This window comes from Propithecus coquereli, unplaced genomic scaffold (genome assembly GCF_000956105.1).
Source record: "Propithecus coquereli isolate 6110/MARCELLA unplaced genomic scaffold, Pcoq_1.0 Scaffold18, whole genome shotgun sequence".
NCBI lineage: Eukaryota > Metazoa > Chordata > Mammalia > Primates > Indriidae > Propithecus > Propithecus coquereli.
Genome location: NW_012142745.1, coordinates 9,287,126 through 9,314,739, shown reverse-complemented (window position 1 = coordinate 9,314,739; position 27,614 = coordinate 9,287,126). Strand labels below are relative to the sequence as shown.

At 32.9% G+C, this 27,614-nt stretch overlaps 1 protein-coding gene across 1 annotated transcript; it reads right to left on the bottom strand.

The window, feature by feature from the left end:
- Positions 1-416: 416 nt before the first annotated feature.
- AGFG1 (ArfGAP with FG repeats 1) lies at positions 417-27,066 on the bottom strand. The gene is made up of 11 exons (XM_012642586.1): positions 26,957-27,066; positions 23,364-23,526; positions 22,438-22,591; positions 16,467-16,586; positions 14,148-14,357; positions 12,885-13,065; positions 11,351-11,427; positions 11,047-11,139; positions 3,263-3,421; positions 1,830-1,921; positions 417-1,108 (listed from the first exon to the last, which is right to left on the bottom strand). The coding sequence occupies exons 9-11, from the start codon at positions 3,396-3,398 to the stop codon at positions 1,049-1,051; spliced, it is 288 nt and encodes a 95-aa protein (XP_012498040.1). The 5' UTR covers positions 3,399-3,421; positions 11,047-11,139; positions 11,351-11,427; positions 12,885-13,065; positions 14,148-14,357; positions 16,467-16,586; positions 22,438-22,591; positions 23,364-23,526; positions 26,957-27,066; the 3' UTR covers positions 417-1,048.
- Between the last annotated feature and the right edge of the window lie 548 nt (positions 27,067-27,614).

Sequence of the window (27,614 nt, the reverse complement as noted above, 5' to 3'; positions counted from 1 at the left end):
CTGAGGTGCAATCATGTCACAGTTAATGCGTGTCTACTTCCAATACATTCAAAGACAATTTTTTTAAAAAAATCAATAGTTAAAATAGGCCTTTTGCAGTCTGAGAATTCAAGATACTTAGAAAAATTTGTAAATACACATACATGCAAATTCTTTATATATACAAATTTACCAAAATTAAGAAGTTGCAAAGAAATTAGAAGGATTACGGTAAATCTGACAAGCTACATTTAAATGCTTTACCATTGACATATTCCTGAATATAGCAGTCAAAGTAGTTTTAATAAGTTTTCTACATGGCCTTTTAATAAAAAGTTAGTCACTAGAAATCTTTTAAGAATTCAAGATGTTCTCAATTCACTACTCATATTTAAGGCCACTTTGGTAAAGGCATTGCAGCAAGAACACAAAAACAATAGCATATTTTCTAATATTTATTTTTTTCACCTGCAAACCGTAGCAAAACATGATCAGCTTTATTATGCAGACAGGTATCCCTCTACATTTTTAAAGAATTTAGGCATGTATAAATAGAAGAGCTCTTTAGAAAGGAAAAATTCAAGAATGAATAAAATCTTCCAATTTTGACTTTGTAACTTTCCAGTAGCAATGGTTAAAATGATTTTGGGTCATTCATTCCAAGATATATGACAGCACCTTAAAAGTGGCTGATCTATTTCCCCAGTAATATTTCTCACATAACAATGTGTTAAAGTTACAAATACTGATATGCACAAATAGCTAATTTCTAAGAAAAATATGTACAGTACTGCAGCATAATGAATGTGGTATCTGCAATAACTTAATATTAGCCAATTTTTAATATACATGATACCGCTACCTTTTTCTGCCAATTCACAGGTTAAAACTTGTTACTGGAGCCCTCCGTTTTGCACATATCACCTGATGTTTAATACACAATGCAGGCTTTTTAAAGACTTCTCTTGTGTTTAAAGCTAAGATCAGTGAAACAAGACAACAGTGCAAGAGGTGGAGAGATGTAATGTGACCACATAAAAGTTCGTTCCAGTAAAGTGTCTATATAAGGCTATAAGAAAGGATTGGTTGATGAGCTTCCTGTTGGAAATTGTCCTGTTGGTGCACCAGTCTAAAGGAAAATATAAGATAAAATAAATAAACAGACAAAAGTACTGTGTGTGCAAAAATACAAAATATTAACCTGTATGTAATTTAATCTTATTTAATTAAAATTTATTTAGATTAGAATTATTTTATTATTATTGGCAATAATATTTATTCATCATTGTTACTGGCAACATACTATAATAAAACTACTATGTTTCAGGCACTGTGCTATGTCTGTTATATCCATTATTTCATACAATTCTTGTAATAGATTCTAAGAAGGTACTTGGCCCTAAAAGGAAAAGCACTTGTGATTCACACAAAACCTATGACTCCAAGACTCCCTTTCATACTATTCACTAATTCCTAAGACCTCTCATAAAGTATTATTTTGACAAGAAAGCAGGTATGTTTTATATTATAAAATAGCTTGTTCACTGTCAATGCTTTGATTTCCAACTGACAAATTTTTTTTTATTTTAAAAAGTCAGAAAAGGATCATGCACTGGCTCTGTCTCAATTTGTATAACCTTATGATGTCATATCAATAGAATACCAAATATCCCTGGTCATCTAGTGGCTATAAGAAAGAAGTTAAAAAATGCTAAAAAAAATTTCAAAATAGAAAAAAAAGAATACCAAATAGCATCCAATAGTATTCACATCCTACCTAATGTCTATTTTCCTAATGTGAAAATAAGATGCAACAACTTATAAAATGCTTAAAATTGAGTTTCACTTACCATAAAAGGATTACTAGATACTCCAGCTGCTGCAACTTGACCAAAAGGGGTTACCATTGGCTTTGTTTGTCCAAATGCTGCAAAACCTGCACCTTGTTAAAAACAGAAATCACCAATTATAACCATTATATGTCTTCAAGAGACAATCTGATACTTATAAAGCCTAATAATAACTTTCAGAGAAATTTCTACCAGAGCAGCAAAAATAAAATATTACAGTTAAATTGTTAGGTCTCACGCTCTTTCAGATATCGCAAACTAACTTCCTGTGGCATATCTTAAAAGAACTTTCATTCAGCTCTTCAGAAATGGTTAATTCCAACTAATCTCAACTGTGTAAATCACTGACATTCATAGGATTTAATTAATACATGAGCTTTTGACTATTTGGCAGGGGCTATGCAGAGAACACAATGATATCTATGTGAACCACACAGTATGTCTCAAGAAATCTGTTATTATTTATGGCTCTTCCGTGGACCATACTTACAAATTTTTAGATAACCACTAACTTTAAAAAAGAAAACATGCAGTTGTAATTCAAGAATAATCTTCAAATCTATGGACTTCAAATTTTAGGAAGTGAGAGAAATAGGTTAAAAAAAATGGTCAAGTGAATCTTCCCCCCTCTTCCTAAAAACAAGTAATAAACTCGAACTACAGTACAGTTAACTATTTAGAAAATGAGTCTACTTCACACACACAGAACACAAATCCTTACATAAAAAAAGTACACAAGCAACATTTTTGTGATGAAAGAAAAAAAACCCTAATACACTAGGTCTATAAAGTCTTTTAAAATCAAGAGGCATATTAGAATGCACAAGACAAATTAAAAAGAAAAAGACAATATTCTGGCTGGGTGTGGTGGCTCATGCCTGTAATCCTAGTACTCTGGGAGGCTGAGGCGGGAGGATCGTTTGAGGTCAGGAGTTCAAGACCAGCCTGAGCAAGAGCAAGACCCGATCTCTACTAAAAATATAAAGAAATTAGCCGGACAACTAAAAATATATAGAAGAAATTAGCCGGGCGTGGTGGTGCATGCTGTAGTCCCAGTTACTCGGGAGGCTGAGATAGAAGGATTGCTTGAGCCCAGGAGTTTGAGGTTGCTGTGAGCTAGGCTGACGCCATGGCACTCTAGCCCGGGAAACAGAGTGAGACTGTCTCAGAAAAAAAAAAGAAATTCTGAGAACAAAGTGTTACTCTTTAGATGTCACTGATTTCTCCTAAATCTGTCATCCAGTCACAACAACTTATAAAATCACTCAGTTATCTGAGGCCCAAATCACTAAAAGCTTCTATTTTTATGCAGTAAACACTCAGTAGATAATACTACAGCATTCTTTAGCAGTCTTTGTGCCCAAGCACTTAACATTATGATACACAAAGAATTCCTAAAGGGGACTTACTGCTAGCCAAATGTTAGATCTTACCATTGGGCTGTTGAGAAAAAGCTGTCTGTTGAGGGAAAGCTCCTTGGGCCGGGAAGGCAGGCTGCTGGAAGCTGCCACTAAAGCTGGTGGGAAGACTATAGGGAGCAGGAGTGCCAAACCCTGCGGGCATGCTCATGGATGCAGTGCCAAAGGTTGCCGCTGACAGGAGAAAAGAAGGGCTGATTAGTTACACACAAGAGTATTTTTGTTTCTCATATCAACATTGTAGAATAGATATCATTTACCTTGAAAAATATTAAGATGTACATTAAAGGCATTTTAAATTCCAAAATCCCAACAAAGTTGGTAATGAGTTTTAGCACTACAGAGTTTAACATAACCTATGAAATTTTTTCTCCTAAAATTCAATAGCCAGAATGAAACTACTAAACGCTGTCATTTGAAACCCTAAGAAAATTTCTCAAAATAATTATATAAAGTTCAAGTCTAAACAATAGTCTGCTTTTTAAAGTCCATCATTTTTTAATTCATATGTATACTAGTATACATTTTTGTTTTTAGTTTTGTTTTGCCATATACAGTAAATAACAGCCCAAATTTTAATTTTATCTACTGAAGTATCTGCTATGATGTAATATATGTGTTCCTGGAAAAAAAATTTTAAAAACTCTGCAAAATAGTTCAGTAAAAATAACAGGACTTCATAAAACACACAGGTTAGTTAGAGGCAGACCACTCAAAACCTATGAAGCTTTGTAATTAGAGCTAAAAAAGGAGGTGGTGGTGAGAGGGAGGATAGGGAGGGAAAGAGGGATAAAGGGTGGGGGGAGAGGGGGAGAGAGGTAGGAGGAGAGGGAGAGGGATGGAGGGTAAGAGAGAGAGAAAGAGGGAGGGAGGGTAAGAGAGAGAGAAAGAGGGAGGGAGGGAGAGAGAGAGAGAGAGAGAGAGACTGAGTCTACTAAAAATACTAACACAATTAAAAGGACAGGTTAAGTTCCCATTAAATTAATTTTAAAAGAAATATATGGATTCCCACCCTTTTCTGAAAGATGGAAACGAAGACAGCTTTGGAAGAAGATTGATGGAAGGTTAGTACTGTTGATCTACAGAAATTAGTGCAAAATGCACAAATATTAGAAAAGAGTGAAATGAGCATTCTTAGATGAGACAAAGAATGTAGGATAAATGGACACAGTGTTTAGTACTACTGTACTCCTCCTTGGCTTGCCATGTCTAGCTGCTAATACTTGGTGGACTGAGCATTACCATGCTGGGGGAAATCTGTGTGTGAACCTCTGCTACATACGTATGTAGTATGCTGCCATCATTCCCCCATTTACTAAACACTTATGAAATAATATGCATTATGGAACCACATGCAGTAGAACAGTACATTATTGCTAGTGAATATTAAAAACAGAACCTTCTAACTATGTGTTCTAGGAAAGGTCTCAGTGAAATAAGAGTCAATAATGTTGGCTTAAATATGTTGGCTTAATTACCACTGGTAATTACATAATAAAATATTTTTAGCATTATGCTATCAAAAAACCGTAATTCACTAAATTTCCCGATTTAAAAAAATTTACCAACTTGTTCACTGACTTAAGGTATAGAAATTAAATACTAAAAATGTTACATAGAATTATGTCTCTTAATTTTCAAAAACTGAATAACAAGTTATAGATGTTGTCCCAAGTAGTCCTAATGTTTACAGACAATGTAATTTTGCTCAACAAAAATAATCAGAATATCACATTTTTAAAAATTATTTTTATATTATTGAGGAGGAAAAAAGGAAAAATGGGCCACTGGGAAGCAAGTGAATTAAAGAATAAGCACACTGCAAGGGAAACAGAAGGGTTTCATAACAGATGACAATGCACTGACACAACTTTGACAAATCATTTTAAGAAAGCACTAAAAAGCAAAACTTGGATAACAGTTAAGCAAAACCAAACTCCATGGAATAATGCGGTAAAATGGTTTGGTATATCAAAAAGGCATCAAAGAACTATGAATTCAAACTCAAGAAAAAGAACCAAAACAGCTACTAACGTTCTAATGTGACCATGGAAGTAAGCAATAATGCTTTTCAGCATTAACACATAAATCACTACAAAAGATTTCCATGTAATTTTAAATACAATGTAATTTACCCAATGCCACACATCCATGCCCACTCCATTTGAAAACATGGAAAAAACTTAATTCCACATGCAGGGATCCAGAACAGTAGCAGAAGCTTCCACAAGCAGGTAGACAAATTGCCACACAAATCTAGATATTAGTTGTGGCCACCTACCAAAATGAGCGTGAGGAAACACTTGAGAATGCATTGCTCCAGAAAGGCCTTATGGAAAGCCATAAAGAGACCAATGTCAATTAATTTATGGATAACTATTGTTAAAATAAAAGTAAATTTGTTTCATTAAAAAGTTCTAAAATTAGAATGTACTCTTGCCAAGCAGGTAGCGTAAAAATACATAATAAAAACATTCACAAAATGAGCCTTTTTATTTCATATTCATGACATAAATTTACACTGTTTGAAATAAATGGGAGTTTAGAAATGAAGAAACATTGATGAAATCCATTTTTTAAAATAAGCACTTTTTTTTATGTGAAGACACAACTATATTCATAAAAAAGGCTTTATAGGCATCATGAGCTACACCCAAAACTGCTATGCATAGGATCATCTAAAATTATCTAGCATCCATATTTAGCATTAAAACTTCCAAGTCTTGGGAGAGAGCACCTGAATAATTGCTTAATTTTTTTTTTTATTCACAAGTCAGCACATTAACTAGAACTAAAGATAACTCAAGTGAACTAATTTATTACAAGGGGAAAATTATTAAACATATTAGATTATTAGAAAGGTGAGCAGTATTTTCAGCTCTAAATATAATGGCTGAAAAGAAGAAAGAAAAATGCATTTTGTGCAGATCTTACCTGGCATGTTTGAGGGTAGAGAGGCTACATACAAGTCATATGAAGTTAACAGAAAGTAAACAGGTTGTTAAATACTAGAACCTTTTTCTGTTTTAATGATCAGAAATGGGATTTTTCTAAAATATATTTCCATGCACTTTAAATTAGAACACTTTTTAAAGAAGCATACATTTGGGAAACAGTGATTAAGAGATTGAGTGGTTCTGAGTCTTGGTTCTGTCATTTTCTAGTTGCATGACGTTACTTAATGTCTTAAGCCTCAGCTTCTGCATTTACAAATGGGGGATGGAATGACAGGGGTAACAGTATCTATGTCACAAAGCTGCTGAGAGGATTTAATGTAACAATGAATTAAAGTGCCATATAGTAAACATTCAATGAATGTATTTTTCTTGCTAACTTAAAATGATGTCACTGTATTCTGAATTCAAGAAAATGTTAATTGAGGGGGAAGAGTTCTATGAGAAGTTTAATCATTTTACATTTATCTCCTTTCTCAGAGCACTTTAAAGGATCTGAGAAGTCCTGTATTAATAATACTGGTTACATTGTGTTTGGCCCAGCATGTACCATATTTATTTCAACACAGAATCCTTTTCCATGGAATACTGCTAATATCTCCAACACACGCCTGGAGACATGGTCCATAAAATACACTGGCAAAAACTGACTTTTAGTCAACAGTAAATATTAGCCAATATTAACCACTGTACTTCACTGTGTAACGAATATGCCACCCAAGATCTGGTCTTGGTCTGCTATAAAATTTTTTTAGACCTCAATATCCTTTTGATATAATTCACATACCACACAATTCGTCCATTTAAAGTATAGAATTCATTTTTTTTAATGTATTCACAGGGCTGTACCACCATCATCACAATGTAATTTTGGAATATTTTCACCACCACTCCCAAAAGCAATCCATACCTATCAGCTGTCACTCTCCATGCTGCCCCACCACTACCACCATCCCAGCCCCTGGCAATCAGCAATCTACTTTTTCTCTATAGATCTGCCTATTCTAGACCTTTCATACAAATAGAACCATAAATATGTGGCCTTTCGTGACTAACTTCTTTTACTTAGCATAATGTTTTCAAGGTCCATCCATGTTGTAGCATGTATCAATACTTTTTTACTTTTTATTATCTAATAATATTGTACTGTATGGCTATTCAACATTTGGTTTCATCAGTTGATGGACATTTGGGTTGTTTCTACTTTTTGGCTATTATGAATAATGCTGCTATGAACATTTGTGTCCAAGTTTTTGTGTGGAAGTGTGTTTTCATTGCTCTTGGGTATATTCCTAACAGTGGAACTGCTAGGTCATATGGTAACTCTAGATTGACCTTTCTGAGAAACTGCCAAACTGTTTGCCAAAGGGGTTGTCCCATTTTACATTTCCACAAGCAATATATATGAGGTTTCTAACTTCTCTACCTCCTCACTAATGCTTGCTATTGTCTATCTTCTATTGACCATCTGTACAACTTTTTGGAGAAATCTCTACTCAAATCTTTTGTCCATTTTTTAACTGGGCTGCCTTTTTATTATTGAGTTTTAAGAGTTGTTTATATATTCTGAATACAAGTCCCTTATCAAATACGTGATTTGCAAATATTTTCTCCAGACCTGCTATGAAGTTTAATTTTTTGTTACGTTAATTTTTACAACTATCCTGTGTCTTTTTTTATTGCCAAGTTGACAATTTTCACTTTTGGCTGCAAAAAGTACCAACTGCAGATTATTAAATGTCAGAGATATCTAAATATGAAAAATAAATTGAGAGTGAGGAGCACAGGGAGAGTAATTCAACAATTCTATAAACAAAATATGTCCTACATAGCCCAATGTAACTTTCTATTTAATTTTTTTCCTTTGGTTTTGCTCACCTACCCCCATTCCTTTTTTGTATCAATCCTGATTTCCAGAGTATACTACACAGGTGACATGAGCCTACTGAATATTTAGATATAAACAAGGAATAGTATACAACACTAATTTGTGTATGTTTCATCAATGCAAAATTAAATTATAAATTTAGAGGCAATTGTACTGGAATGGAAATAGTGCTGGTTTAGAAGCATTTTGGGTACTGAGGTCAGATCAGCCATTACTTAATTTTGAACCCTCAGGCAAATCCATTAACATCTTTGCAAATCAGTTTCCACCTAGGTAAGAAAACAAGGATGTGGGGGCTAGATGCTATCTATGAAATCTTTCAGCTCTGTATTTTATAAATTTATCTCCTTGGGAAGAAAATGAATCTTTAAAACCATTCATTCGTTAAACTAAATGCTAGCAAATAAAGGCTAATCACTCAGTAACATAGGAGAGACTTAAGAGTTATAAGGACATTTCCTAAAATTGAAAATTATTTTACTTCCATTAATTATATTTAAAGATGTGAGGGAGAGGGGGGCAAAAAAAATGCTAAATATTATAGAGTTTGAAAATTAAAAAGGCCTTAGGCCATATAGGCTAATCACCTAATGAAGGATCCTATGTAATATGGGGAAAAAAAATGTTAAAGCTTCAAAGTTTAAAATCCAGGAAAAAAAATGATTATTTAAATATGTATTTTAAGAATAAAATATAATAAAACTTTCAAATTTCCACAGATTATGCAATATTCAAAGGTTACCTCAACATGTAATTCTGCAATACAAGCATATTTGAGGACAACAAAAAAAATCCTAAAGAATATTAATTTTTATGATATAAAACACTGGAAATTCCTAGGCATTTGTCAAAGTATTATTTATATTTTGGCTTCAATAGAAACATATGCAGTTACCATTTACTTTGATGTAGTCAATTCAACAATAACCTAATGAAGGTGATCAATGTGATGAATTCCAAATGGCTTATAACAGACAAAATATTTTACCTTGAAATAAAAATAAGTGGACACAGATTTATCTTTTGAATAAACTTTGCTATTATTTTATATCAGTTGAGCACATATTATACATTTATGTTATTTTATATCCTATATAGAACCTTAACTTTTAAAAGACTTTCATATTCTAAATAAAATAAGCCAAAAAAGCCCTTAAATCTAATGACAGAACCAACTCAAAGGTAGTTATGAGAGGAAAATAATAGGTTCAATTTACTGAGTATATTCTGTAATGTAAAGACCACAAAGAGTGATTTGCATCATAAAATTTCACAACAATCCTGCCACCAAGAGATTATTTTTCAAATTCTATAGATAAGAACAACAGGCTCAGAGAAATTAGGTCCACACAATTAACCTCAGTCAAGGTACAATTTGAGTTTCCATTTCTTAGTTGTTAAATGGGGTTATAACATAAACATCTCAACAGTATCTTGCAAACAACTTCACCACTCAACAAATGTTAGAACACCCCCCACCCCACCATCATCCTTACCCTATTCATTAAAATAAAAGACAAAAAGCTTTCTTAGGGTCACCCAGCAAGTAAATACTGAATCAGAATTTGAACACAAGTTTGGCTGGCTATAGTCAAAACGTGTCCACTTAACTTTTCTGAGCCTCAGTTCGCTCAGCTGTCACACAGAGATTTAGACATATATATGATCAGAGTTGAGGATTAAATGAGACAATGTACAAAACCTGTTGTATCATGATACATTTTACAAATTCATTCCACTGAGTCAATATAATATACTAAGAAATAGAAATGTTGCATGGATCACATCTGATGAAGAAATAGTACAAATGGAAGTTTAAAACAATCATTGATTAGGTACACTTGAATTAAAACAAACCATTTTTAAAAAGTTAAATTTGGTGTGAAATTCAAATATTTTATTAAACACTTATTACTAGATACCAACAAATTACGACTAAAGACAATTATGTGAAAAGGAATATAGTACAGTTCAAATTCCTAATCACAATTTTTAATCTTATCAATGATAAAAACTATTTACTAATAATTACTAATTCTTAATAGTTTAATTGTAATGTTACATAGAAGTACCTCCTCTCTCAAGATTTAATATCAATGTTTGCTATAAGTGGAGTTTAAACTTGAGTTCTAAAATTATCGTGTCATATATATACCAAAAAAGCTTATAAACTCTAGACGTAACATATACCCAGCCATATCACATGCACTAGTTGACATCGCAAGGTGATGGCAAATAGCTCTGGTGTTCAGGTTAATAAGACAAAATCAAAGAAGTACGATATGAGAAAGATGTGCCTGGCTTGCAATATTAATTAATGGGAGGGGAGGGTAAAGAGAAATAGGGAAAAAAAATATCAAAAGAGAAAACATTCAATATTATACCCAAAATTGCATCAGGTTCCCACGATTTAAAAAATGTTAACATCTTGAAAAAGATATGCACTACAAAGACCTATTTATTAAGAACTCATGTAACAAATTCATCTGATACAATCTCATGAAAAAACAAAAACTTCTCATAAAATTGCTCTATTAAGACTGAATGAGAAAAAAAAAAAAAAAAAGATTGAATGAGTTATAGCCAGTAATTTTGAAACCAGACCACCAAATAAGTCAAAATTACTGTGTTCAAGTCCTATCTCTGTCATGAATTGTCTATGTAGTTCTAAGAAGTCTCATCTCCATGTCTGGGCTTCCCTACCCGAAAAATGAAAGCTTTGACTGGGAAGGGTAGACTCTAGTTAATTTCTAAGGTCTCTCTCAACTGTTAATTCCAGGATTTTATAAACTTTCAGCTTTCCATAAACTTCTTCTTTATGGATAAATTCTTCTATCCATTTGCCATTCCCTTCAGTAAGGAAGAGATCACATTTTCTGGTGTTCTTCACATGGTGTTTTTTGTGATAAATACCTTCCCCAAAGCTTACTGTTCCATAATCTGTCTTTTTTTCTTACCTGTTGCTCCTCTGGCATTGGTCTGAAATGGATTTGTAGAAGATGCCACAGAAGGACCAGCAGCAGCAACAAATGGATTTGTGGAAGGCGTAGCTTTAAAAAATTATAAAATACACTATAAAATCCTAGTACATCTTGTATTCGAGATTCAAAATATTTGTTCACTGTATTTATCAAGATAGAAAATTCAAGCTTTCTGATAATAAATCATTGCTTTGACTATCTTCTGGTATCCCTAAAAAATGCTATATGATATATATTTAGGTTCTTTATAAAAACCAGTATATATACCAGAAGCACCTACCTCCAAATGGAGCAGGCACATTTGAAGAAGCAGGCTGTGTCTGTGCAGAAGCACCCACTGGCACTGTTCCAAAAACACTGCTGAAAACAAATATTGAAAAAGTTCATATTTAAAAAAAAGGGGGGGTACTCTATCTACATGGTAGCCATAAAATGTGGAAACAGGTAATACTGAACACATCATGTATCATAGCATCAATATCAACACATAGAAAATTAAGAAGACATATTTAAGGGTAAAGATTCAATAAAATTAAAAACTGTTACTGCTCCATCAACAATATTCATAAGATAAACTGAATCAAGAATATTCGTAAGTAAAGCTGAATGTGTCCTCGTGAAGAATATAATGACTATCAGAAGACTACCAGTACAGTTTGGTACCATTATCTTCATTCATGCTAACGCACCAGCAAGTTCTACATGCCATTGTTTTTATACCATTAATACAAATGTCAATTAATGAAAATGTAAATAATCTTAGAATTATTATGAAAAAAGTTTTAACCTAACAGACTCCCTGAAAGGTTCTCAGGTACCCCATGGATCACACTTCGCAAACCACTGAGGTACTGTAATGTAATATCAATAAATCATTTGTTATCCCCAACTTGTCAATGTTCCCAGACTTTTTGGCCACTTTGCTGTAGTCCACTATTACATGTCTAATGTAGTTAATACTAATAAAGCAAAACATATATAAACCACCCCAAATTTTATTCTTTGGATTCAATTTTTCCCATCTGGCATATAGAAAATTTACTATCAGAGAGCCCAAGTAACTAGTATTACAATCCTAACATTTTTCTCCAGAAAAAGTGCTAAAGGAAAATAAGCTACTAGGATAACGAACGAAAGAAGCAGATACAATCCACAGGAATGGGAAACAGATGAATAAAACATTGTACAGGTAAATCACCTGTACTTATGAGTCTGTTTCTTTAACTCTAAAATAAAGTTAAGACTAGAAGAGTTTTTTAAAAGTGTAATGTCCTTAAAATGTGTTAGACTTCCTACTGCCAAGAATTCCTTTATAACAGATATATTTGAACATACTAGCAGAAGTGTCTATTTATAAGTATGAGTATGACACTGAAGAGATATAGAACTGATGCTGGGCTTGGGTGCAAACATTTCTAAAAATGTGTATTTATAACTAAGGCTACAACATGGCACTTTCATTGGTTAGTCTTCGTGACTGAAAACTGTATCTTGAAAGCACATAATTAGACTGCTAAATGGCTTCTCTACTGAGTACAATCTGTATATAACTGTTCATTTGAGATGTGTACACATTCCTAAATACATTATAATGTTCAAGGATGAAAAGTAACAGAAACTGATTCAATGAAAAGATAAAATTATGGCAATTATTCAAAGATTATATTTTAATTAGCAATTTCTTCAAATTTACAGAAATATTCAAAAATGTTTAAATTTGCCCCCATATAGTCATTATTTAACCATGTTATTATTTGGAGTGGAAAAAAAAAAAGATAAAACACAAAGCAGAAATGCTGGCTAAGACAAGGTACCTGCTAGCATTACTTGTGGAAGTATATGCATTACTGGAGGTGGCAGCAGAACTGAAAACGCTGTCCAGTTCTGCCAGGGCTGCATACTTGTCTGAAGATACACTCGACTGGCTGGGAACTGAAGCCACGGAACCAACAGGAGCTTTACCTGTGGTCCCAAAGCCACTCCCCTGATCACCACCTGGGAACAAACAAAATCAAATTACACTAAAAATTTTAAGTTATACTTTCAATTTATCAACCACATTTGCCATGAAACACAGGTAAACTTAAAAACTGATTTGGAGCTAAGCAAATAAATGAACAGGATTCTAGAGTCTTAATCTAATAAATAATCTAGACAATACTGGACAAGATTAGTTGCTACACATACCACTGTGGTAAAGACAATACTGTTTCCATAACAAAAACTAAGATTCTGTACCAACATGTCTAGATTATATATAAAGAAGGAATTATCAAAATGATTCATTAACATCTCCAGGACAGGTGGACCTCATTCAAATGAACACAGAAAGTCATGAAGTGCTGGACTTAATGTGAACAACATATTAGAAGTATCATTTTCTCAAGGTTCTCCATGAAAAAAACTAGAGATAGTAATAATAGGAAACATTTACTGAGCACTTACTATGTGCTGGGCACTGTTCTAAATGCCTTATATGCAATATGTATAGAACACAACTCCATGAGTTCAATACTATTATCATCCTCATTTTGGAGAGAAGAAAAACAGGCCCAGAAATCAGAATGCAGAATCCAGTCTAGCACCAGAGCCCCGCGTTCACCACTGCAACAGGCATTTTTAGAGGCTACTGGCCTTAAGACCAAAACTGGGCATAAAAATATACTGTAAAAATCATGGATTTAAAAAAAAAAAAAAAAGAAAAAACACCAAGATGTTAACAAAAATAGTTCAAAATATATTACAGAAACCACCAAATAACCCTCCAGCAGTCAGCTCCATTAATGAGATTTCTTGGCCCTTTATGGCCAGAGTAGTAAAGCATGCTTTCTAAAACAAAATAAAAATTTTTCTTAATTGTTTTCTTTTAAAACTAAAAGTTTACAAATTACTTTCTATATCTTCAGTTTTGTAGGTCCAAAATGTGCCAAGTAAACATTTTACTTGAAATGTTAGTGTGGAAAAAATTTCTATACAACTGAGAAAAGCATAACATCCTCAGATTTTAATAAATACAAGCAAATTTAGAGCACTGTTTAATATACAAATTTGTATTTGTTTTGATTAAAGCTTAATACCTTGCCCAGCACTGAAGATATTGTCTAAATTTGCAAGTGCCGCGTATTTGTCCGCTGTCTGTAAACCAGCTTTGTTCGTTGAAACTTTACTAACAGCTGATGCTGTTTGATGACTCTGGGAAGTATTGAAGGTTCCAAAATCAGCACTGGAGGATTTGGGGAAGTTATCAAAATGAGCAAAATTAGCATTTACTGATCCAGCACTTCCACCTGTAACAAAATAAACACAACACTTGAAATTTCTAAACTTTTCCCAATACCCTTTAGTAGACTATATAGTCCTTTTTTCCTAAATTAAGTGTCCTATAAGCAATCCTAAATCCTTAAAATCAATGACTGGCAAATGGTATTCAACTTACAAGTGTGACTGTGACTTTTTTATAGTATGTGAAACTAGATTTTCAAAGGCCTTGGCAACATGTAAGGTAACAGGTTTCTATGTTTATTATTTACCATATAGTGAAGAATGTCCTACAGGGGAGTAACTCCATACTACCTGGTTTGAGATTCAGTTACTTTATAGAACATCCAGCTATATACTATGACCTTGTATTAGTTTTCCCTAAATAGACTGCAAACAAGATATGAAGTATCCTACTTGGAGGATTCAAGCTTTTGTTGCTTCACAGCAACATGGTTTAAGCAAATCTCAGGAGTAGGGATCAACAATGTTTATGGTGTATTATTTCGATCCACAATTTCTTAAAAGGTGGTTCTTGAAATTTAGACTTACTTTACTTGAAGAGCTATTACTTAATTCCAAATAACAATTTAATGTGCATACAATATCATGTAAAATCATGCCCCATCTATCACACAGGTATAAAAATTATAGTACATAATAAATGATAGCAATTTTTGACTTATATTTATAAAGTACAATTCACCTAAGGATCACTATGGTACATATCCTGCTAAATCTCTGAAGTCTGCTCTTATTCTAGAGACTTCCCTAAAGTACTATCAAAAGACTAAAACCAAGGGATCCTACACTTTTTGAGGTACTATTTATTTCTAAACCTTGGTTTCAGCAATCAAAATAGTTATGTACAACCTGTCTATGTTTCTAGAAAGTTATATTTTTAAGTGATAGCAAAGAAACGTAAAGATATTTTAAACACAGAATGCACACACCCCTATTTTAAAAAAACACAAACATTTTCTATCAATCTATTTTTTAGACATTCTAAAACAAATCTATACTGATGAAATCTCTTTCAGGTATTAAACTGGTTGTTTTCAATAAAGCTAGTAATATATGATTGTATTTTTAAAACGGTGATCTGTTACAAGTAGCTGGTAAACAAAGTACATACTAAACTTTCAACATTTCTATAAAGAATTTTTATTTCAAATTATTAAACCCACTCACTCTTTTATTATACACTATTATGTTCCCTACTTAACTCTTGAGTTTAGTAATAGAAAAGGGAGGGTAAAAGTGAGAGTTTATAAAGGGTTATCATTAAAGAATGATTAACAATCTATAATTGGAAAAACCCATGAAATATAGCAAAAACATACAAAGTAGTGAAAGATGCCTACTTGACAACAGAACTTACTGTGAGTAGCCTGGAGAGGAAAAGCTGAAGTAAATTCACCAAAACTGCAGCTAGATGAAAGCATTCTAAATGCTGGACAGCCAGAAATTATGTAAATGATGAATTTTAAAGAAAAAAAGAAAAGAAAATTGAAAGAAAAAGCTTTAAGACAATACACAGAGTTAAAAGTTGAAAGAAAAGTAATCACCCAAAGATCTAAATAAAGATTCAATGAGTTTCGGAAAACAGTACAGTTTATGAGAGTATTTGATGTTTAAAGACCAATTCCTGCACAGAAAACTGGTTCCAAGTTTTATTAAAGTCATCATTAAATAATCTACTCTTGACGAATAACATTTTAAAAAACTTCCCAAGCTTGTTGCTCTGAAAATTATTTACATTTTTAGTTGTATGGAAGCAGTCAATCAGCTTCCTTTATTCAGAGGTATAATGTCAACCTAAATCATTATGTTTCATGAACCTAAAAAAACCTTTAGTACTTTAATGTCCCTGTACATGGGAGGTTTAAAAAAGATTCATGTGCAGGAAAAGGAGGGGAATGGATGTTGCCAATTAGACAACATACCAAAGAATGTAGAAAAACAAATGAACATAGAAAAATATAAAGAGTTCAGGTTTCCCCAGAGCTTTGTAAGATAGAACTATTTTAAAATCAGATAATTGCAGAATTTAAGTTTAGAATAATCTTTCAAAATTACAACTAGAGTGTTTCGTTTTTTAAAGTAAACATTTAAGCACCATACTAGAGAAGTTCTACCTGTAGTTTGGGGCTGAAAAGAAGAGTGACTTGCTGTGGGGAAACCTCCAAAATTACTCGAACCACTAGACTGTCCAAATGCATCAAAGTTTGCAAAATCTGCATTTGCAGAATTCTGAGCTGTAAATGGTAAGGAACAACATATGTTAATGAATATGAAAACTATAAATGAAAATACATGGCAAATGAATTTAAGAATTTTATGAAAAGTTTCTATGTATCCAAATTTCACTTCATAGAGAATCATTTAGAAACCAGATTTTAAATCCTACCAGCATTTAACCCAATTACAAGTAATTTCCAAAAACACTTTGTGCAATGATAAATCTGTACACAATACCCTGTGAATGACCTTAAGAATAGTACTGTAAAGTGACTCTATTAACAAAGGAAGCTGAATTCATAGCACTAAATACGTGCATTACATTAAAGCAAAGATGAACGATACATTCTGAAAAAAATCACTGATTTAAAATGGTAATCAGCTATGTGAATCTAAAAAGCTAAATATCTACAATAACAGTACAAAGATGGTTTGATTACATAAATTAAATACTCTTTTTTTTAAAGTTTCCAAAAATGTCTCACTATGGTCACATAAAAATAGAAAAAAAAAACCTTGAATGTTTAACAAGGATGTGATCACCAAATAAACTGAAGACATTCACATTCTATTAGAAGCCTGCCATTTAACTCGTATTAAAATTTAAGAAACAATGAAAACTAGTAGAAATTATAACAATTGTACCTCATACTCAGAGGAAAAAAAAAAAAAAAAACAAGTTGCATTTTCCCAACTGGTCTTCAACCTAAGAGCAAAATTCTAGACTTCCCTAAACTTTAACTATGTAAGTAAATAAAACAATTCATAAGTTTTTTTAATAGGTCAAAACAGATGCTAGCTAAGAATTATATAGAAGATATGATGAGAATAAGAAATAGTTGGTATGTGGGAAAGGGAAGGTTAAGTGCCAAGAATGAATAGCATGTCCAGTGGGTAGAGAAAGATTAAAAGTCAGGGACACAGCAAAAGATAACCACTGCAAATTCTTTGCAGGCCATTCTACTTCTAGGAAGTTTTAGTAAAGAAATAATCTTGCAAATGAGTATGGCTATATCTAAAAGCTAGACAATGTGTTTTATATAATAAATGAGAAAATCAGAAACTCAAATGACCACCAATAAGGGATCACTTAAATATATTAGGAAACATCATATGATGGAATATATATGTAGCCATTAAAAAATCACGTAAAAGAATATTTAATCCTATACAAAAATGTTTACATCAAAGTAAATAAGATAAACAAGTTAATAAATTCAACATACACTTTCATCTGCCAATTTTGTTAAACTAAATAATGGTACTGTGTGCATAGAAAATTTGCATTTTAGTTAACTCTAACAGGATTTCAGATCAGTATCATTTCTTTGTGTTTGCCTGAGGTTGCCATGCTTTTGCAATGAATATGTATTCTACTTGTAAACAAACCAAAAAAAGTTACTAGATCAAAAAAAAAAAAAAAAGAAAAAAGTTACTAGACAAAAAATTTTTCCACTAACAAAGCAACATATTTAACATTATTTTAGAAAGAAAATCAGGAAAAAATTACAAACAAAAAATTCTTCCACTAACAAAGAAACATATTAATTAAACATTATCCTAGGAAGAAAACCAGGAAAATGTGGGGCATTTTATGTAATTACTGTTTTGTATACATCTGAAAGGTCAGTACAGTAAGGGAGAAAATGTGTCCCTTTTAAGAGGTACCTGTGCCACTTCCCTTCTTGTGCTCTGAAATATGGGGTGCTACTCTATATGTCACTGCTCATACTTTACTCTTGAAAACCGTTTTTAAACACCATGTTTTCCCTATCCCTCAAACACCACACAGAACTACCTAAATTAAATGCTGCTTAGTGCTTAACAATGTAAGTGCTATATTTTCTGAATACCTTGTAATCCTTTGTCACTGTTTTTACTTAGCATGACAAAATGCAATTTCTTTATATGCTAAAAATTTCCTTTTCAGAAAATAAAAATAATAGAAGAAATACTAATGGATAAATGATAAATTAAAAAAATGAATTTTTTGAGAAATAATTTTAGAAGAAATATCCATACAAGATTAAACAATAATATAATCTAGTTATCATCTAGTATTGCTGAAAATACCAGCAATCAGAAAATTCCATCCTGATATAAGTAACTATAAAACCTTGGACAAGTCCTTCAATTGCTCTGGCTCTCCTAGTTCTCTAACAACAAAACGGGGGGATTCACTAGATGATTTCAACTTACAAACCCACCACTGTGATTCTATAACTTATGAATGAACAGAAATAAATTCTTTAAGGGTTTTCAAATACTAGGCTAAAAAGAAGAAAGTTCCACTAAAAGACATAGTTCTAGGCCGAAATATGTAACATCTAGATAATATAACTATAAACTAAATGAATAGAGAACATGGTAAAGGAAATTCTCAAATGTAGAGTTGATTATACAGGTTGAACATTCCAAATCGAAATTCTGAAATGCCCCAACATGAGGAACTTTATGAGCAACGACATGATGCTCAAAGGAAATGCTCACTAGAGCATTTCAGATTTCTAGATTTGGGATAATCAACTGGTAAAGTATATATAATGCAAATATTCCAAAATTAAAAAAAAAAAATCTGAAATTCAAAATCTGAAATACTTCTGGTCCCAAGCATTGCAGGTAAGGGATACTCAAACGGTATTCCAATTTTAACAATTTAATTGTACATTTGAGAACAACAAATGAAATACATTTGTCCCTTGTAGAAATGGGAATTAGGTCCCTAAGCTAGTTTACAGCTTATAATCCAAAACATATGTGAATGGGTAGTAGATAATAATACACAGTCTATTAATACATTTAATTTATATTTGGAACATCACGGGGGAAATCTACATTTAACATGTTTCAAATGCCATCAAGGAAAAAAATCAGTTCAACACAAACTATTTGATTAGTCAAGTCCATTTTTTATCACACTTATATTTTCCTAGTGTTTTCCAACCAAACCGCAACACATTAATCAAATACTTATTCAATATGGCAAGAAATGGCTTTGTAGTATTATACTTGTACCAGTTTTTACTTCTAGGTACTGAATCTACTTGCTGTCTTCAACAACTGGTTATAGTGCTACAGAATGAAACTTTAGAAAACACAACTTTGAAAATTAAATTGAAATAAATTCAATGATACAAAAATTAATATCTGGACCCTTGAGCAATCTCCGTACAAAGAAATCCAAACTAAACAGAATGTGACAAAATAGTACAGATGTTTCTTAAATAATATTTCAAAAAATACAAAGGAATCAATTCAGTTTGGAATTCAAGACACCAAGTTAATGAGACTGAATCTTGCTGACAGTTGTCTTTCTTCTTCAATGAGAAACAGATACTCATGAGAGAGGAAGATAAACAGAGACCATAGGATGCAAACTGGGAGCCCTCAGCAAACTCCTCTGACAGATATGCTTTGAATCACCCATACAATGATTCAAACATTTCCACACATATTTCCAGTGTAAGTACAATGTATGCTTTTAGACTGTTTAAGCATAAATAAATAACTGTAAAAACTCAAAATAGTACCAAGCTGTTAGGAAATGAATCTAAACCATTGGGGAAATCTTAGTTAAGATCCAAAGATTAAAACAGAGCAAAAACTACAATCTTTTTTGTTAAATGCATATAGGTATACATATAAATACACATACATAAGTGTGTATGTGTATATATGTGTGTGTGTATAATATATAATACACACACACATACATACATATATGGGGAGGATGTGAAAAAGAGAGAAAAGAAAAACAATATTTACATGCTAAACCCTGTAAATGCAGTGCCTCATTTGAACCTACCACTTAGAAAGTTATCAAAGCCAATTTATAGAACAGAAAATTTAGGCCAGGAGTGGTGGCTCACGCCTGTAATCCTAGCACTCTGGGAGGCTGAGGCGGGAGGATCGCTCTAGGTCAGGAGTTCGAGACCAGCCTGAGCAAGAGTGAGACCCCGTCTCTACTAAAAAAGATAGAAAGAAATTATCTGGACAACTAAAAATATATAGAAAAAATTAGCCGAGCATGGTGGCGCATGCCTGTAGTCCCAGCTACTCAGGAGGCTGAGGCAGAAGGATTACTTAAGCCCAGGAGTTTGAGGTTGCTGTGAGCTAGGCTGATGCCACCGCACTCTAGCCCAGACAACTGAGCAAGACTCTGTCTCAAAAAAAAACAAAAAAAAAGAAAGAAAGAAAGAAAGAAAATTTAGAAATGTTAAGTAATTTGCCAAGGTATAGATAATAAGTGACAAAGTTGGCATTTGAACCCAGGTCGTGCCAACTCCAAAGTCCATGTTAACACTACGTTATGTCACTTCCCTGTCCATTAGACTGTTGCCATTACAATTAAGGAGAGACAAATGACTAAATCTACACTTCAATAATAAATTTTTAAATATTACCTAGGTAACTTTGCAAGGTTTATATATTTTTTAACAAACTAAAACTCCATAATTTGTAATTTCTGGTGAATTGCATTAAATTCTTTTATCAAACATGTTAAATCTGGGAAAGAGGGTGGGGCGCTGGTTGTTTAAACACTACAAAAGCTATCAAAACAGAGTTACATCTTCAGGAACCAACCTGAAGGTGCTCCTATTCCAAAAATGGGATAATCTGAGCACTAATAAGAATAATGACAACAGATTGAGATGTAGCAAATGTTTAAATCCACGAAGTCATAATGATACTAAAGGGGAAAAAAGTCACCACTGAAAATGCTAGGAAATCAACTCATCATTCTGATACCTGACTGAAAAAAATAACTCATGTATTCTGACTTTCCTATACAAATCATGCCTCAGAATAATCAAAGATTTTTAAGTAAGTATTTTACCTGATACATGAAGGAATAAACTTAGAATATCATCATTTTGTATAGTGAACTCAGGCACTGAGCATCAATAGCTAAGATTACAAAAAGAGAAGACAATCCAAAATTATGTGTCTCTTAAACCCTAAGTAGTATAGTAGGCACGTCCCCTATCCACAACCCCCCCGAGACATGAAGAAGTTGTAATTGATCAAGTCTCTACATCCAACAACCAATTTACAAGAAATACAAAGAAAAGAGGAACTTGTTAAATGGTACCAGAGTAGTGCAATCAACATATTCAGACTACTGAAAGCTCTATAGGACAAATAACCTAGTTTCTTTAACAAAAATTATATAGGAGATAAAAAAGAGATGGAGGAACAATCTAGAGACTAAGACCAAAGAGACATATCTCACAATTGTAATGTATGGACCTTATTTCAAATCTGATTCGAACAAACCACATGTATGTATGTACGTACGTGTGTGTGGAAAAAACTTTTGGAATGAAAATTCAAATACTGATTAATGAATTATCATTACAACTATTATTTAGGGAGTGCCAATACTACCATGGCTATGTTTAACAAAGAAAAACCCTTCTGTTTTATAGATATAGGTATATAATATTTAAGGATAAACTAATACTATGTCAAAAATTTGCTTCAAAAAAAAGTGAGTGGGCGGAATGCTACGTAAGATTAGCCGTGAGTGACTTAAAGATTATATTATCTAGGTACTTTCGAATAGCTGTAATTTTCCAAAATAAAGGGGTAAAAAAAATTATACATTAAAGCCTTCCCCACTTTTCTGTGTAAAGAGGTCATGTTAATATCTGACATAAAATAAAACCTCCTCTGTGATTAAAAAGCACCACAGTTATATGGTTCCCTATTATACGTTAACAGTTATGGGTGGGGAAAAAAAAAGTTATGGGTAACCAAACAGCCTCAACAGAACATGTTTACATATACTTCAGTTTAATAAAGAATGGATGTTTCTTGGTGCTTCATACACAGCCTTGGCAAAAGCTTTTGGGAGAAAACACTTACCTGCATGACTGTTGAAATGTGCAAAGTTAGCAAAATTGGCAGTAGCTGTTGACTGAGGAGCTGGAGCAGCAAAGATGTCTGAGCCAAGATCACTCAAAAGGTCAAACTGCTTCTTTTCCTGTTGCTGCCCTTGAGAGCGACCTACAACTGGGGACTACAAACCACATATTATCTATAAAGATTTTCCAAGTCAGATCTGCAAAATTTTAATATAAAACTATCTTCAATTCACCAAACTTGAAACACAGTTACGCAGGAAGAGTTACTGCACACTAACCTAACCCCTCTCTTCATTTTTTCACTCAAACTTTTTGTGTAAACAGAGCAATCTATCCAGAAGCCCTAGTATGCATTATTAAAAAGGGTAGGATTTAATCCATAGTACCACACCTCAGAACCATTCTTGTATAGAGGTTGCAATGTCACACAGAAACAGATCTGTCACAGCTCTGTCAGCTACGATGAAGTAGAGAACTACAAACTTTAGGTGCCAACTTACGAAAACACTTTTTTAGAATAAGGTATAACACAAAGCCACCTGTGTTTCAACGTTAAACATGCTTCACAATCAGGCACATGGGAAAATTTTACTGCTTAAGAAATCCCTTCCTGTAAAAGTACATCACAGAAGCTATACTGTTCTAACTGTGATGGTCATCAAAGATGCATGTTTTACTAATTGCATACTGTAGAACAGGTAGCTACAGCAACATCCCTGTATACCTTCAGAAAGCTGCAGAGAAGTCAAACTCAGCAGCAACAGCAAAAAGAATAAAAATATACACATTTCAACCACTTAACCAACAATCTTTTAATGTATTATAAACCATGAGGACATAATGCTACTGGCATACAAGAATAAAAGAATTCTCAAATTCTTGATACTCAATCCCCCTTAAGTAGAAGTCCCTACAAAGACTACTCACCTGACTAGGTGTGCCCTTATTTAAGTGCAGTGCTGGTGCAGAATCCCCTAGAAGAGATTTCAGTGGTTTGACCTCAGGTGTGCTGCTTGTGCTACTGGCAGAGGACCCTGAAATAGATGCATGAACTGATGCCACCACTTTGGCTTGTTCTGGCGGGACATACCTAAAACATGTGAAAATCCGTTAACTAAGAAAAATGTAGGGAATTCTATACTAAAAAATGATATGTTCAACTCTAATTTTGTAAAAGATTGCTTCAACATTAACCTTATCTGTAAACCCTCTCACTCAGAATTGACAGCTTAAGATTACACTTAATTGAACTACTCAGAGAAAGAGTAATAAAGACTAACCACTAAATGTGTTTCAATTATTTACTTATGATTTTTCTAAGATAATAAATACAATATAACTGCTTTTTTTAAACCACAAAAGACCTACAGTTAATCATCATGATGAGTAGTTAATACTGCACTTTAATTTTTAAAAACAAAAATATCTTAAGATCATAAATAACATTTAGAAACAGATGAGATGGTAGGGAAACATTTATTATACTTAATAGCTTAAAATATAAAGGCCTATTATAGCAATAAGAATAATCTTCACTGCTTCATGATCAGCAAAAAAAACCCTTATCTATAAGATCAATAATCCCATTTTAAAATGAACAGAAGCAGCAATTCATAGGAGATAGAGAAATGATAACACTTATAAGCTAACAAAAATGCAAATTAAGGTTTCATTCACGTTTGATGTGTGAACTTTACAAATGTTTTATTGCTATCTACCGAAATATATAAATAGGTATACTCTGTGTCCACCCCAGAAGTACCACTTCCAGAAACTTATCCTTAAGAATTGGATGGGTAAACATAGATACATGTACACATGGATGTTACCATAGTACTCTATAATTTCAAAAAAACTGGGAAATAAATCCAACATCTATCAGGAGAAAAATATTTAAAGAGGCTATGCTAAACTTTGTATAATATAATACTACATAGCTACTCAGCTTTGATGAGGAAAGATGCCAATAAAACTTTACAGGTCTTTCAGGTTTGATCTCAGTCATGTAAATACAGGATTCATGGGAGCAGAGGAGCGAAGGAAGGAAAGAGAGGCAGTAAGGATATAACGCCCAAGTATCATCAACGCTAACCTTGAGGGGTAGGATTATGTGACAGCCTTCTGCTCTTTATAATTCTGGGTTTTCTCCTACCCTCCTTCTGACCCCCCATATCAAGCAGGTGGGGAAAAGTAGAAAAACAAGAGTGGTTAAGACCATCTATTCCAAGACAGAGTTCAAATCCCAGCTCTACCACTTGATGTCTATAAAACCTTGGGCAAACTACTTCAACTCTTTGTGCTTCCATTTTTTCATCTATAAAATGGAGATAGGGTTGTTGTGAGGCTTAAACAAGTTAACATTTGTAAAGCACTTGGAACAATTCCTGGTACAGGCTTTAACTACATAAGTGTTAGCTGTTATCAAACTGTGTAATAATAATCACAAATAATAAAATTGCTCTTTTTCAATAAATGGGAAAAAAGGACAAGAGATATGAGAATGAATATACAAAATTATGCTTTCCAATAATTTGGCGTATACCACTGATGATATAAATTCTTCAGTACTGCCAAGTCCTATCAAAAAACCAGGTAATAAAGTTATTGGTTCAGAAGACTCATCTGACAAAGGAGCTAATCTTGTATAAGCTAGGAAGTGATTGTGAGAACTAGTCAAAAGAACAATTCAAAATCCCATTGGATAACAATAGCATCAGTGCTATTAAGTCTAGTTTCCCCACAGTGAGTAATTTAGGGAGACAGCATTTGGATAGTGCTTATACCATGTTAAAAACCCATTTTATTGCTTCCTAGTTAAATGTTACAGGTGTGCAGGAGTTTGGATTAAAAATGTACAGGTCCTGGGCCTCTTGAATGATGGTCACCCTTCCCCTCCATTAACCACTTAAAAGTTTGTATCCTGTTTCTCAGTAAAGAAAAATGTAAAACAAATCATAATTATTGGAGGTTTTTAGTTATTTGGGTTATAGTTTGAATTAATAATATATTAATTGTTATAAATGTGATCTATGGTTTTAATTCTATGAACTGTTATTCACATTTATTTTTCTCTTGATAGCTAGAGCTAATCTATCTAAAAATCCCAGCTAAGCCCTAATCAAACTGACTTTCTCAATTGGTAAAAGTAACACAACTGAGAAAACCAAAAATTAGGTTAGGGTTATGCAAGGAGAACAGAATTACCTACAAGACAGAAGGTCTAGAAAATTAAGAATTAAAATGATAAAAGAAATATTATACTTTTCATTTGAAAAGAATCATTTATGCTACTATATTGTACTACTATATTATAATATATAATTATTATATTGTACTGTATTGTAAGAATCATCTCACCTTCGAATAGTTTCTTCCCTCCTGAACATAAATTTTACTGCTGTATTTTTATCTATATTCATACCTAATGGCTCTAGTGCAGCTGCATATAACCCTGGCTAATCTTGTCTCACAAAAGCAGTCTATTTTAGAGAGCAACAGAAATACAAACTTTGACACAGCATAGATGTCAGAGCTAACATGCTCACTGAATGAAGGTAAAGACCTCTCTCCCATAAACCACAGCCAAGTGTTCCCTCAAGACCAAAAGAGGCTCTGAATATATCATTCTCTGGGTTATAATACAATTCCTCAGGGAAATAAGAGGTTGTTTACTTCCCCATTATCTATTCTATTCATGACTCTCTGACCCATCTTCTTAACCTCTCAAGAAATAAACATACATTGTCAATACTGATAAAGAAACAACCAAAAGATTTCATAATTAATAAGTCTTAGCTATATTTAAATTGTGCTCACATAGCTCAAAATGAAAAGCCCGAGTTAGCTCTATGGATACAGAACACTAGCTCTATGGATACAGTCCCTGCTCTGCTTTAGGGGCTAACTATATGTATAACCTGTTGGAATTATTTTTAAAAAATTAATATCTGATGAATTTAGTCAGGGGGATATCAAGACACCCTTCTTAACCAGGTAGTAAACTGATTTATTAGCTGGGAAGTAAAGGATATTTTGAACGAAAACTTACTGCAAGATACAATTAAGTTATTACTACACCAGAGCTTCAGCATATAGAAGATACTACTCAATAAATATTTGGTAAACGAACAAAGATTTTAAAAGGAGGCTTTGTAGGTCTAAAAATGTCTACAGAAGATACCAGGACTACAAAGGGTTAGAAGGAAGGACCCCTAACTTTTCAAAAATGGTAGAAGTCCTGATAAATGTAGTAAAAAGGCTGCTGCTAGGCAGATGAGTTAAGATAAAGCGGAAGTTTAGCAGCAGCCCTGTTTGAGAAAAAAGAAAAAGATAAAGTAGGAAGTAAATGTCTTTAGTAACCAAATCCAATAAAAAGCCAAAGGATAACGCATGTCTACCTATCTATCTACCTATTTAGTTCCTTCCTAGCTGTCTTCTGTCCTTCATTGTGTCAGACTAACCTTACCTATAATTAATGTGATTTTGGGAGGCTTTACTCTAAATACAAACTATTCACTCACCATCTTTTCTTTTCATATTTTTCTTGTAGAAACTCTTTCACTTTTTGTGGATCCCTGAAGTCTGGAATTGCTGAAGATCTATCATCAAATAATCCTAGCCAAATCTGTTTACAGACCTTGGAAAAGAATTAAAAAAAAAAGTGTTAAATTCAATATCTTCACTTAATGAAATTTTAAGGAAAAATTATTTCTCCAGAAAACTAATCTACTTAAGTAATTTTAATGATACTGCTTTCAGTGAGGATATTTATTACAATCAGAAATGAAGGGACTAAATTTATTTTAATACCTTGTAGAAGGCAGTAAAATTTGAGCAACAGAATCATAAGGAAAAGTACTTCATAGGGAAATGAACAGTAAAATGGGATTTGAGAGGACCTGGGTTTTTCTGTGGTCTCGGCATGACCATAAATTATAAACCATTAGTGAAGTCATGTAACCTGTATGAATCTCAGTTGCCTTACCCATAAAAGAGAAACTGAACCTCTGTTTTATGGGTAAAGGCAATTTTACAGGCCCTTTAACAAGTTTAAAAAAAAAATGCAAAAAGAATCAGAAGTAGTAGAATCATAAACAATTTCTATTAAAGTATAACAATAATAAACACAAATACAAGGCAGATACAACTCTAGCTTTATAGTCTCCTATGCTTTTTCTG

Excerpts from the sequence above, each read along its gene's own strand:
- AGFG1 (XM_012642586.1), bottom strand. The coding sequence starts at position 3,398 with ATGAGCATGCCCGCAGGGTTTGGCACTCCTGCTCCCTATAGTCTTCCC. Across the intron at positions 1,922-3,262 it reads TTTTTCTCAACAGCCCAATG|GTGCAGGTTTTGCAGCATTT; the intron begins GTAAGATCTAAC and ends GTTTTTAACAAG. Across the intron at positions 1,109-1,829 it reads TATCTAGTAATCCTTTTATG|ACTGGTGCACCAACAGGACA; the intron begins GTAAGTGAAACT and ends ATTTTCCTTTAG.